The 13,554-nt window shown below is 34.4% G+C and overlaps 1 protein-coding gene across 11 annotated transcripts in view; it reads right to left on the bottom strand.

The window, feature by feature from the left end:
• Positions 1-149: 149 nt before the first annotated feature.
• Positions 150-13,554, bottom strand: part of ERR (estrogen-related receptor) — a 30,512-nt gene continuing 17,107 nt past the window's right edge. For 3 of the 11 annotated variants that reach the window (XM_087415667.1, XM_087415668.1, XM_087415660.1), the window contains 8 exons: positions 8,389-8,535; positions 7,233-7,385; positions 7,039-7,168; positions 6,532-6,753; positions 6,345-6,389; positions 5,976-6,143; positions 5,683-5,885; positions 150-5,358 (listed from right to left, as the gene is read on the bottom strand). In XM_087415667.1, coding sequence (XP_087271793.1) covers positions 5,020-5,358; positions 5,683-5,885; positions 5,976-6,143; positions 6,345-6,389; positions 6,532-6,753; positions 7,039-7,168; positions 7,233-7,385; positions 8,389-8,529 — 1,401 coding nt within the window. In that variant the 5' untranslated portion in view covers positions 8,530-8,535 and the 3' untranslated portion in view covers positions 150-5,019. The remainder of the gene's footprint in view (positions 5,359-5,682; positions 5,886-5,975; positions 6,144-6,344; positions 6,390-6,531; positions 6,754-7,038; positions 7,169-7,232; positions 7,386-8,388; positions 8,536-13,554) is intronic. The other 8 variants (XM_087415662.1, XM_087415663.1, XM_087415661.1 and 5 more) reach the window with 8 other exon arrangements.

Below are 13,554 nucleotides of genomic sequence, written 5' to 3'. Positions count from 1 at the left end.
GAGAAGAATTAATTTTCAATTTATGTTGAAAATTGTCGATGCCCTCTGACAGATATTTGAAAAGATTCGGCGATTTCTGTTGCATAATAAAATAAAAAATTATTTGTTCCATATATGAAGGATTGAAGGAGTAATGAACAAAGGCACTATTACCGAGGTAATTCCATACAGCGTGTCGTTTGTTGATTTATTTTCTGCATCTCGTTGTAGATATATCGTCATCTTAACGTACACTCATTTTCTCTTTCTCACTTTTTCTCTCATACAAACTATTCTAATTATTCGCGTTATGAAACTCCGCACTGTTTGCAATTGCGTTGCATCGACAATATTGATACATTTATATTATCTCTTCGGCCTCATTTTTTTTACAGATACATACCGAATTATATAGCGTTCTCTCTGTTTCTCTCTTTCATACACATACAACATACATACATATAAAAATTATGTATAGAATCTATCACGTCATAATTACAAAGTAACTATACGTACATATTTATATAACCATTGTAGAAGCAGTATCTCATCTTTCTTCTTACAGACGCGAATCACATCGACGGACTTGAGACAGGAAAAGTGATAACTCGTAAGACAAAAAACTAAAAAAGCTCAACAATTTCGCACGATTTTTATATAATTAAGGGAAAGCCTGAAGAGAGATCGTTCAAATCCGCACTTACAAACAATCCGCTCTGCAAATATAAAAAATCTCGAAATCGCAGCCCGCCTGCCACACATCTTGTACGTATACGTTTATATACGAACTGTATATAATACACTCTCAATATAGACGCGTTTGCGTATCGCAAAGTCGAAAGGGCAAGATCTCTGCCGTCGAAGGAACTTACTTAGCCACGTATTATTAGCGCTATACAATCGTCATTTCCTTATCCTTTCCTTATCCTCGGGAAAGAAGAGAGTCACGTTGCATCACATTTTTTATTTCGCGAAAGAATCTTCAATATATCTTGAATCGTCCTTCCACAATAAATTACACGTAATCTTAATCACCCTCTAATACGAGATCTCAATGAAATAACACATCACCGTCTGACAAATCACGCGCGTTCAAAACAGAAAGTTTAGAAACTGTGCGGCGACGAAGCGCAAGTTTTGTAAAATTCGACGTGCTTCTCCATCACAAAAAAAATAAAAGCCTAATTAATCCCTAATAGTTAATTATTCCGCACCATGTCTCTCACAATAATTATACTTTTATAATAATTAATCCATAATAGTTCCATCCTTGTCCATGCCGCATTTGCTTCCCTTTCGTTTCCACAACGATTATCTACCCTTCGTAATCTCGCAAACTTCTACGTAACGCATCGCATTTTTATTTTAACGCCCTATTCTTTCCCCTCGTTTAAATCTATCATTTTATTTACTATTTCTATAATGTTTGACAGAGATAAATTCGCTTAACTATTTGAATGTGCCTATCGTTTGTATCGTGTTTGCTTGCTTGCAACCCTGAGACTACGATTCTACCGCCATGGCAAATCGGTGATTACATGTATTATATGTACAAAGAAAAAAATGCTTGAAAGAGTAATGAGTATGAAACTTTCGGCAGCGTACATAACAATACCTGACGCTTTTTTTTCTTCTCTCTCATTCTCTTTCTATCTTTTTTTTTTTTCGATGAGGCGACACACACGAAAATATCTGCCCTTGTACGCCCTTAAAATCTTTCTGTGTCCATCGTGCCGGCACGATTGGAGGGCCTTGAGGGGGTAACTTTGCGACGTGAAATAGCAGGAGTTGTACGATTGTTAGTAATTGATCGTAAACTTGCGGAGGAAAAAGTGATTCAGAATTTAACGTAAAGAACGGAAGGAAGAAGTCGGGACGAAATCGGCGAAAATTATTCTTATTCATCTCTCAAGTGGAAGAAATTGGGACAATATGGAAATTTCGAGGGACATGGATCAACGAATATTTTTAAAATCATTGCGGTTCTTTCAACACGCACGTATAACAAAGGAGTGAAAAAAGAAATATTTATTCTACAGATTGACTCCAGCGACAGTGAAATATACAATGTAATGCGCCCAGTAATGCGAATATCACAGTTAAACGGGAAAGCTCGTTAGCCTCAACGAAAGACAAAGGAAAACATCGGTATCGCGTTACACGGAGATGTCATTGGGGAAAAAGTCTTTTTTTTTTAGTCTTAACGAGCTTTAGTCAAACGACAAATACGTTGATGTACATAACACTGCGAAATACAAACTCTCCGCAAAGTAAAACTTCATTTCTGCAATTTTTTTACAAAAACTTTCGATCTAAGCGTGTTGCTCATAGAGCATAGAATGATCCAACAATATTGCCGGAATATTCTATGATTTATGTATCATATTTTCAAACGAAAAAAGGAAAACAAACATTACTCAGACAACTATGTACGAGTAACAAACAAAAAAAACATTCAATGTTTTCAGGACTGTCCAAAAAAACATTAGTATTAAATGTTCCGGAAAAAAATGTTATATATATGGACATATTTTAAAAAATTGATATTCTATATATAATATATATATAAAATGTCAATTTTTTATATAATTTTATATGAAACTATATATTTTTTTCTGCACTTTAATACTATCCTTTGCTGAGACTAAAGTTATCTTTTGTGAAACATTTTTGGATTTCATTAATTTTCATACAATACAAAACATTATAGCAATGTCACTTAAAGAAGGAGAATTAGAATTGCAGAAATATTTCATGGCAGTACATAGCAGTACATATTTATAATAGTAATGCAACACTGCTACAAAAATATAATAAAATATCACCATCAGTAATTTTAAAAGTGTTTTTCCACGTCTTTATATTTCCCAAGTAATAACTTTTTTCAACTTTTATCATTTTCAAAAAAACAATATAATTTACTAGAAAATGAAATCAGGCGCGAATGTTTGAATAGAAAAAAAATTCGATATGACTGCAACAGTTTCTGTTTCTTTTCTTTTTTATGTTAGTTACTCAAAAAAATAATGATAGATTATTCAGAGAAACGTGAAGAAGAATAACGAGTGCCAGATAGAACCGCAAATTGTTTTCCACAGATTTAAATGCAGAAAGAATAAGGAAAAAGACGCTCGTAGCCTACGAGCAGAAAATAAGGACAATTAAGGGACAGCGAAAAGATATTATTTTGTTATTAAGGAAAGTGAACTGCGTGTCCTAACTTTATTGCACTCTAGACCTATGACGATAATCCCACGATGTAAGTACGAGGTCCGCATGCGGTTTTTGCCACTTCGGCCTTGAGAAAATAATTTTCTAATTACAAATAAATAAAAAATAAGAGACGAGAAAGAATTAAACTTGAATCTATTGTTTGTCTTCTTAAATGGCTTACTATTAACTCTAGCTCTTAATTTTAAGAAACTAGATAATCTTCTTCTATACAACTGAAGTGATTATAAGCGAAATTGATAAAAACCGCTGTAGACTCGCAACTGATAATCGTCAAACGAAGCTTCATGAAACTTACTCCTTTTCTATATATCTCTCGTTTTCTTAAAAAATTTCTTATCGTGAAAGGCATGTATAATGTTATAATCGCGCATAAGTGTGTCGATAATATTATGCTCGCTGATTTTCGTAACAATGATAATAATTAGTGACAACTAGATAATAAAGATCCCTGAATATAATAGTGGTAATAATAATATTAATTGTATATCAATGTAATAATAGTGACCGTAATGTGTTATAAAAATAATATTAATAATTATATATTAGCAATAATATATTTTTCTGCTTCTTCTCTTATGTGGCACGGGCATAACATAACACGATCGTTTTAACAACCGGATAAATACTTCTACTGCCAACAAAAGCATGATAATATGGCAATTATCTAGCCGATAATTCTTAAAATATATTTCAAATACAAAATCCCAATTTTCTGCGTAGAAACAGCGTGTCTCCAATTGAGAAACAATTTAGACATTCTACCCGCTATCTTTCTTCCGTTCGCCTTCTCCTATTTTAACTTGATCTCTCGTTTATATTGTACAAAGATGTATTCTAAGATAATATACAAGACATATCTTTCTCTACATCGCTATAACTATGGATGTTCAATACAGCTATCACAAATAGATCGATTAACATGATTCGATTTCTTTTCACATTTAAGCTATTATAATTACAAGGATTAATGCAAAAGAGACAATATGTTTACATATATATTTATGTAACGGGAGATGATCTCAATCGCTCCTGTTAGGATACAATGAATAAAACAAAAAAAAAATATAAAAATAAACAATGATTAAGAGAATAGAGAAAATGCCATTCAACAACAGTAATTTTGATTGCTGATTCTTAATATCAATGATATCATGGCTACGATGTTAAACACCCACAGTTATTACATCTTATCTTATAATTACTATATTCAGTGTTACGATCATGACAATCGAACGGAAACACTTTATTTGGTAATAAAGCCATCGATTGGCTTCCACATACACCTATCCTAAAATGAGTACTCTGAAAGTCTTCTCGCATCTTGTACTGTTATGTTCCAACATAAAAATTATATTTTTCCTCCTTTTTTTCTTTCTTTCCTTTTTTATATTTCTTCCATACTCTCTTTCTGTACCTGTAAATGGGGTACTCGACAAGGAAAGTTTAGATACTTCGAACGAAGACTACACATGTCTGCCATTTAGAACGATTTGTGAATCACAACGAACGATGGAGAAACTGTCCGAACTCACACTTTCAGCGTCCTTCTCGTACAAAAAGAAAGAAAAAAAGAATAAAAATTCACGAGTTCATTAGAAAATAAAAAAGATCGATAACTCCATTTCTCCCACGCACTAACACTCACTGGTGTCTTCGATAATGCAACAACACATCGAAAAACGTGCCCAAAATAATGATGTACAATAATATATAATCACACGATGTGAACATCATCAGCTTACAATAAACAACAGTATTCTGGTAATGGGCGATCGAGTTATCAAATTTGAGACGATCAAGTGTATCTCATCGATAACAAACATTCTCCAACATCTCCTCGAAAAGCTTGTTCATTGGTACTTTGCCTATTCTATACACATTGGACCAGAAACGTCTAATGACCCCATCGGCCTGTCTGAGACTGGGCAGTACTAGTAGCATGTTTTGCGTGGCTCGGAGTGCTTGACCCGGTCTCACCGCCGCCACACAATCCGACAAGGAATTCAATATCGAATCTCGGAAACGGTACAGCGCCTGAGGTTCATCAGATCTAGCGTCACTATTCGCTAGGATCAATGCTTTCAGCACATAGTATTCTTCTCGTGTTAAACCTAACCGCTGGATTCTCTCGACGATTTGCATACACTGTTCAAAAAGAAACACAATACAATAAAAATCTGCACACTGGCGAATCGTAAAAACGTAAATACAATAAAGCAATTTAATGTTAGCTCTCTATTTCGTTATTGAAAAACTTTTTCTAAGCGATTTTAAATGTATATTTGTGAAAGATGAATATGAGAAATATAACTATCAATAGTATATAACATGTAATTTTTCTTTATTATCTTATTAAGTTATCCTGAACATAATAAATAAATTTATTTTTCTGTTTAATAGTATTTACAAATATTAATAATAATACTAAGATATATAACTGTAGACAAACTTTTACAGAAAATTACTTACGTGCGTATAAAGCTCCGTACAATGGCATTCACGCGCGAGTCGTTCGTCCAATGTAAAATCTTGCGCGAACCTCAATCTGCCATTGTTAGGCGTACTTCTCCATGCTAGAGTAAAGGTCAATACTTCAGCCCAAGTAGTTTGCAGAAGCCGCATTTGATCGTTCAACGCTAAGTTGGTGAACCCTGGAATCTGCTTAGCCCAACCTACAGAAAAACGGATTAAATATTCACTAAACAAAAGAAAATATCAAGCATAACTAATTGTTAACATACAGCCACGCATCCAATAATTACCGATTATGCTGACTAATTCTCGGTCATAGAGATCGGATAGTTGTGCGAGGGTTCTCTGATCCGCCTCCTGTGTACTCGGGGCATTGGTCACTTGAAGTATATCCGGTTCGCAGGCTGCTAAGGCTTCGACCAACTTGTTGTCTGTAAAAGTCGAGACACGATGTGTCTCTTTATTTATATTGTCATAAGATAAAGCGATAAAATATTACTAAATTATTTAACGCTATAAATGAAGAAAGTTTACAAGCATTAAAGAAACAATGAGATGTGATAAATAAATCATAAAATCCAAATAAAATTAAAAGATCAATAAAGCAAATCACATATTGCACAGGAATACATGGTAACAATTATATTTAATAAGCTTACTTATCGTTTCAGTAGAACCTGCCGACACTACGTCGGCTACGTTAGCTTGAAACGTGAAACATTGAGTAATGAAGAATAAAGTTAATGATAGAAATGAGAGAGAGGGAATTATTATTTCTAATAGATGTCTTTTTTCGTTACATGATAAAATAGATATGAGATATGAAATTATATTAATATCAAGTACCCTCTAGTGTGGCATTCTTGATCGGAGTATAAGGATCCGTGGATCTTCTGTACTTTTGTCGACCGCCCCGAACACGATCCAATCTCACGCCTTCCTTCAGCATTCCTTGCCGCAAACATTTCTGAAATCTACACGCCTGGCACGCCTTACGTCTTCGTTTGTTTATCTCGCACTCGCTGTTCGCTGGACAAGTGTACTCGATATTTCCTGTAAAATTATTAGCTATTTTATCGTAATATACACGATCTGTTGTCCCAGGTAGCACCAACTATCCTCAAACCTACAATTACAAAAGGCCATCCAAATATACAGTCTGGAATATAGTAATAGATCATTTATGTTATTATATATATATATATATATATATATATATATATATATATATATACACACACATACACACACCTATGCAAATATCGTACGATCGAAAATGCACACTAACGTAGTCCTTGGTGCTATCTGGACGAATTATTGCGACCTGTTACGGAAATCGATAAGTCCGCTTACCTTGTATAGTTCTCTTGAAGAAAGCCTTACATGCCTCGCACGAGGCAACCCCGTAATGGAAACCGCTCGCAACGTCACCGCAGACAAGGCAAAGTCTCCTGGGCAACAGATCTTCTTCCTTCATGCCGTCCTACAGAAACGACAATTCTTCACAACAATTCAAATATAAATCATCCCTAATATAAACTCGTTACCCGGAGAAATATTATCGCGATGCGATCACGCACCTCTGGAGTTCCCAACGGCTGCGTCGTCGAAGAACAATGATGCATCTCCGGACTCTCGGGATTAGTTATAGCTCCGTTGCTATCGCCGTAATCCGTAATGTCTAATTTCGTGCATATTGACTAAAAATATATGGTTAAAATAATGATTAACATAAAGTAACATGAAGAAATATGATAAAGGTTAAAGTGTATACGAAGAAATATATATACAGGGTGTTTGATAACTAATGATAAAACTCTCATATAAACTAAATTGAGTCCTCTACCATTTTATAATTTTCGCAATAGTTAACAAGATATTAATTATTAATTTTATTAATTAGGTAGAGGACTTTTCGACTCAGTTTAGTCCGCTCTATCCCTATGCGAGAGTTTAACCGTTACTTGTCAAACATATATATGAGGCAAGCCACAGTAAAATTACTGTAAGTGCCAAAATTGTGAAAATGCGTTTTATTGTATGAATGGTTTGTAAGTGACATTCTATCACGTAAACATTTGGCGCGATGGAAAGCTGTTACAAATAAAAAAATGAATAGTCAAAAAATAGCAACTCAAAACATTGATCATTGTATAACTTTTTTATTTAAAATGTTTTGAAATTTTAACAACTTTAATATAACTTTTTTTAATTGGAATTATTTAATCAGAAATTGTTGTAGAGATTAATTGTTCTATTACATATCTTTAATTATTATTTTTTTATAGAATTTTTTAAGTGAGTTTTCAAGAAAAAATAAATTATTCCATTCTCCTAAAAAATTTTAAAAAATGGCATTTATAACATTTTTGCCTTGGCATGCCTCATGTATATAAAACATATATAAAATAAGAACTATGCGAAGAAATATACAAATAAATATAATTGAAGTAATAATTAACAACACACACACACACACACACACACACAATATGAAGAAATATGATGACAAAAAAGATGAGAAGAAATATCGGAGTAATGATCGACGCAATACAATGAAGGAACATAAACAAAAATAAAAAGACATATATGAAAAAATATGTGAAGAAATATAATTGAAGTAATAATTAACACAGTGTGCAATATATTCTTAATAACATAATAATCATAATAAGTGCAGTTGAGAAATTCTCTGAGCAATACCTCCTGGTGCTGAAGAGTCGTGGTTGGTGAACACACTTGATAATTTTGTGTGGGCGTTGTTGGGTTATCGATTTCCTGCTTGATGTTCGGCATTGTCCTGTTATTCCCAATCACGCTTTCCATGGTAGCATCAGACATCATGCAGACCTGTCGGAGTATGAGGAAAAGAAACGTATAGTTTCCGAAATAGCACAGCCGCGATCGCGGATACCCTTATTGTTATAACGATAGCAAAAGCGATTCTTAACGCGAGAATACACGAAATAGCACCCGTTGCCTTCTCTTTGCAGTCAAAGCTGCACTTCTTTTTTGCGTCTGCTATATTTAAGCATGGCCAACGCCTCGAGCATTTTTAGAATTGACTTCAGAGAATTCGTGGTACCGCCATCCAATATCCTCGACGATCACGCTCTCCTCACCCTTGGACCACCCTCGGTGGAGATTCTACATGCAATCGAGTACACGCAAATCGGATTCGTGCAAAAACTGAGAACCACTATCGTTACGAATCGCGTGTAAACACTATCTTGCACGAGCATGGGATACGATTACTCGAGATACACACGATTGCCGACTCGACAGTAATTCTAGTCGTTGTTTAAGACTTCGATGAAACTTCGGTTCAAAACATAAATTAGTTTTTGTCTTTGTTTATATGTTGAAAATGTTTATCATTTTCTGTATACATAGATACTTTAATATTTAAAATCCAAAACAGAAATCAGAAATAAAATTCAAAGTACATTTGAGATAGAAATTGCTAATCACGAATCAATATTAATGTACATGTGATTAATAAAAAACATGATAAAGTATTTACTTCGAAACGAATAATAACGTATATACAGAGAATGATAAAGGAATTCTTAGCTTTCAGTAGAATATTTAGACAAGAAAAAAAAATTAAAAAATAAATTTTTCGCAGAAAAAGATCAAGTTGAAGTATTAAAAAAACTACATGTGTAGAAAAATATATATTTTTCTACACATAAAATATATATTTTTCTAACAGTTGTAATATAATTAAATGAGAGAGAGAGAGAGAGAGACTATTCAACGACGCCAGAAATAACCTGGAGTTAATAAGAATTATTTAAAATGTGATAAAAGATATTTTGAATTTGAAACGGATAAGGTGTGTCAGACTACGTATCGAAGATTGAAAGATTGAAATTTGACCAATCAAAACAAAAGGAGCTGAAATTTCTTTGTCTTCATAGGTCAAATTTCAATTTTCAATCTTCAATGCGTATTCTGATTTCAATCTAACGGCGTGTGAAAATTTATAAGAAAATTCTTAGCGAATTGAGAACCAATTTGGAATATTATAAAAGAAAAAGAATTTGTTAAAAATTAATTTTTCGCAAACAGATTGAGAGTTAAAATATATGTATATACTCTCTAAATCTGAATCAGTGGATAGTCACTAATTATCCAGTAATATAACACTAGATAATCGGTGAAATTCAATTGAAAAAGGAAGAATGTCGGAGCATTATATAATGAAAATACTGATTAATTTATCATTAATCTAACAACTTTTTTCGCTCGTTTACAATCGTTATATTGATAATTTGCTGCATCAAATAATCGAGCGGTTCATATTATTAAAATACTGATATTTGCATTAATATTAATTTCAATCTTCTAATACTACATTCACTGAATTTATGCACTAAAACAAAGTTAGTTAGATTACATAATAAAGATTAGATAGGTTAAGGATCTCACATTTCATTCACTGATTACCAGTGGCATACTTGATACTGATATCAATGATTATCCACTGATTCAGATTTAGAGAGTATAGAAGCAAAAATGTGTATAGAAAAGTATGATTTAACAGTGTTTGGTGTAATAAAATAATACAATGCTGAATGCAAGACAACTGCGCCCTGGATTAGGTCGCTGGTGAACAAAGTAACGGTGAAAGGATTGCGTAAGTTCTCTTTCTCTCCTTCCATTCTGTTCGGCATCATGTGTCGTGTGCCAGCAGAAAGCGAGACTTACAGACGGAAGGGAGCGAGGTGCAGCATCTAGTTGGCCTTCAATTTGATTTTTTTTTTTTTCAGATGCAAACTCACGCCCTTCCATTCGGCAAACCCAATATGGCATATCAACACCGAATTCGTATTCGAATCTCGCATCGGCGTGTGTTCGAATCCTCACAAAACTTAACCGGGATTTTCCTCGAAGCGTTTTGCATACAAAAAAAAAAGCCAATTATGATTTCATTTCGCGTTCCTATGGATTCCATTGTGACTGACCGTCAAAGTGGACCTTGAAACCGAGACGGAATAAACACCGCGGAATTCAGGACAGCAGAAAACTCGGTGTGAATCGCTATCTATGTCCGTTTAGTATTCTTTTTTTTTTTCCTTTTACAAAGCTTGCATCGTAATATCAATATGCCAAGAGTGCCAAGACCAATGATCTCGGAGCCACCTCCCTTCTGCATGCACGTCGCAGGCATAAATCTAAAGAGGGTCGCCGACAGAGACGACTAAAGCAAGCTTATTTAATGCGGAACATCAGTGCAACCGGTCCTACATTTGTTCCAATATATTCTAGCGGGACAGGTTGCATATACGGAGGAAAGGGTTGCGTAAGTGTTTCTCTTTCCTCCTCGTTCGAGCCACGTTCGATTGAGAGCTCGAAAGGCGGACATGAAGAAGACAACAGGGACTGAGTGAGAGAGAGAGGGAGAGAGAAAGAGATAGAGGGGGGGAGGGAGGGAGAGAGAGAGAGAGAGAGAGATACGCTACGCCGGCCTTGAACTTGACTTTTCTGCGAGAGAGTGAGAAGCTGCCGCGTTCGCGAAGGCCGCGGAGCCACGCCATCGCAATTTTAGACGCCGAGCGTCGGCGGAAACGGCCGACAACGACGGCCTTGAGCCTCTCAATCTCGTTTTATCTCGTTTTATCTCCTCCTCTGTCCTACCTTCCTGCCTATACGTCCGCGACTCTCCGTTCCGCTGCGCGCCGACGCGACGCGACGCGACGCGACGCGATCCCGAACGCTATTACCGACAACTTAGCACCCCACTTTTAGAATATTAATATAATTGAAGAGACTCCGGCTTCTTCCTCAAAAAGAAGCTACTAATAATTTTTTTCACTTCTAGATAACTTTATCAAAGAGATATCTCCCAGATTACAAGAGATATCTCCTGAATAAGGTCCGTAACTTATCTGGAAGTGAAGAAATTGTAAACGTCTGAACTATAAACGTGCTTAAAAAAAGCCAATCGTAGCAATTAAATGTAAAAAAAAGATAATTAGATCCAAAAGACCCTCCGAAGCTACGAGGTTTCAATTTAATTTCACTCTGACATCTTCCTAATTCTCAACTCAATCTTGATTTAAAAAATATAAAATTTGAAATAAAAAAAAGAAAAAAAGAATAACAGTTTTCCATTATTTTTGTATAACAAAGATTAAAATTACAGTATAGGTAGACAGTTAAGCAATGACTTTTTCGTACGAAGTATTTTAGAACTTTACGAGCTACATCGAGATCCTGAAATTCTAAGAAGTCGAGAAACGTATGATAGAATGCATGAAGGAACATCGACAAGACACGGAACAAAAGTTTCGAAAACAGAAGTTTCAGTCTACTATTTCGCGACTAACAGTAAGGATGAAAAATCGTCGTTAATTTCAACCAACGATCGATCGAAAAATGAAGATTAATTGCGAACTGAAATCATGCGCAATCATGAGATACATAAAAGATTTTCATTAAGTCTCCCCGCTCGAAATTGGATTCCAAAGGACTAAAAGATTCTTATGCAGATATGTACAAATATAAAAATGCTTTCTCGCACTGTCGAGACGAGTCAGTTTTTTTCATAAAAAGAACACTTCCACTGAACTATGTTAAAAAATTTAGCATATACATACATATCTGAAAATAATTTTGTTGGGCCATCAAAATAACTATGCAGAATTAAGTTGCTATAATGTCGAAACTTTTTGCAACATTGTTAATTAAAAAGCTTGTTTCCTACTTATTATATCCATAATTATTTTAATGGTGCAATAATTATTTTCAGATCTAAAAAAGGAGAACTGATTAAAGGACATTAAGTGATTTTGAAAGATCGAAACTTTTACAATATTACACGAAAAGAATCGTTTTGCTAAAGTATCTAACAATTTAGATACAGATCTTAAAATAAATTTTGTTGGGCCATCAAAATAATTATATAGGAAATTTGCTGAAGTATTTAACAATTTAGTTATAGATACAGATCTGAAAGCAATTTGTTGGGTCATCAAAATAATTATGCAGTACGATCAAGTTGCTAAGATGAAATTTTTTGCAACATTGCTTATCAAAATGCTTCAGTTTCTTACATAATTATTTTAATAGTCCAACAAAATTATTTTCAGATCTCCATCTATTTAAATTTTTAGATATTTCAACGAAAAATCATTCTTTTTGTGTAGTTTCTTGAATTTCTTTACATTCTTGTTACATTCATCTCGATCGCTGATAGGAGAGATTATTGATGCACTGATACAGAAACGAATTGGACGAATCATTGATATAATAATCGGACGGAATAAGTGCACTTGGTATCGTCTACGCTGCACAAATTAAGATACGCCGCGATTAACATCGGTCAATAAACAACTTCCTATCTGTTGCCAGGTGCGATATCGGCCGATATAATGCAATTCGCATAACAATCGCTAACTCCCCGCCTGCGCGCTTGAATCGAAATCGGCGTTCGCATAGAATTGCATAATGAGCGCGTCTGACATAACAGTGGACGATTTTCAGAACAATGTGAAGCTCGTTTGCAACCAGTGATTACAACGAGCGTGATAACGGTAAACAATTTTCAGAAACAAGGAGAATCCTGGTAGAAATGTATGCAGTTTTCCTAGACCTATTCAGTTACTATCTAATAGTATCATATCATCTAATATTCTCATTAATTGTGCCAATGGAAATGGAGAGGGAACAAGAAGTTGATAGAGTTTTATTCTATCCATTTCATGAACAGTTGGTTTGCTTACCAATTTAATATCCAACTAATTTAATATCCATTATATGATGTGTGTCTATTCAATTGATGTGTTCAGATTTACGGAACTTTTGTTTACAGTAACTGCAAGCAAAGCGTTACAACCTGATTAGGATCCTAAGTAGTTTTTC

The sequence above is a fragment of the Acromyrmex echinatior genome, chromosome 18 (assembly GCF_024713525.1).
Source record: "Acromyrmex echinatior isolate Ae372 chromosome 18, ASM2471352v2, whole genome shotgun sequence".
Classification (NCBI taxonomy): Eukaryota; Metazoa; Arthropoda; class Insecta; order Hymenoptera; family Formicidae; genus Acromyrmex; species Acromyrmex echinatior.
Note: the sequence above shows the minus strand (reverse complement) of the source record. Positions and strands in the feature narration are given on the sequence as shown.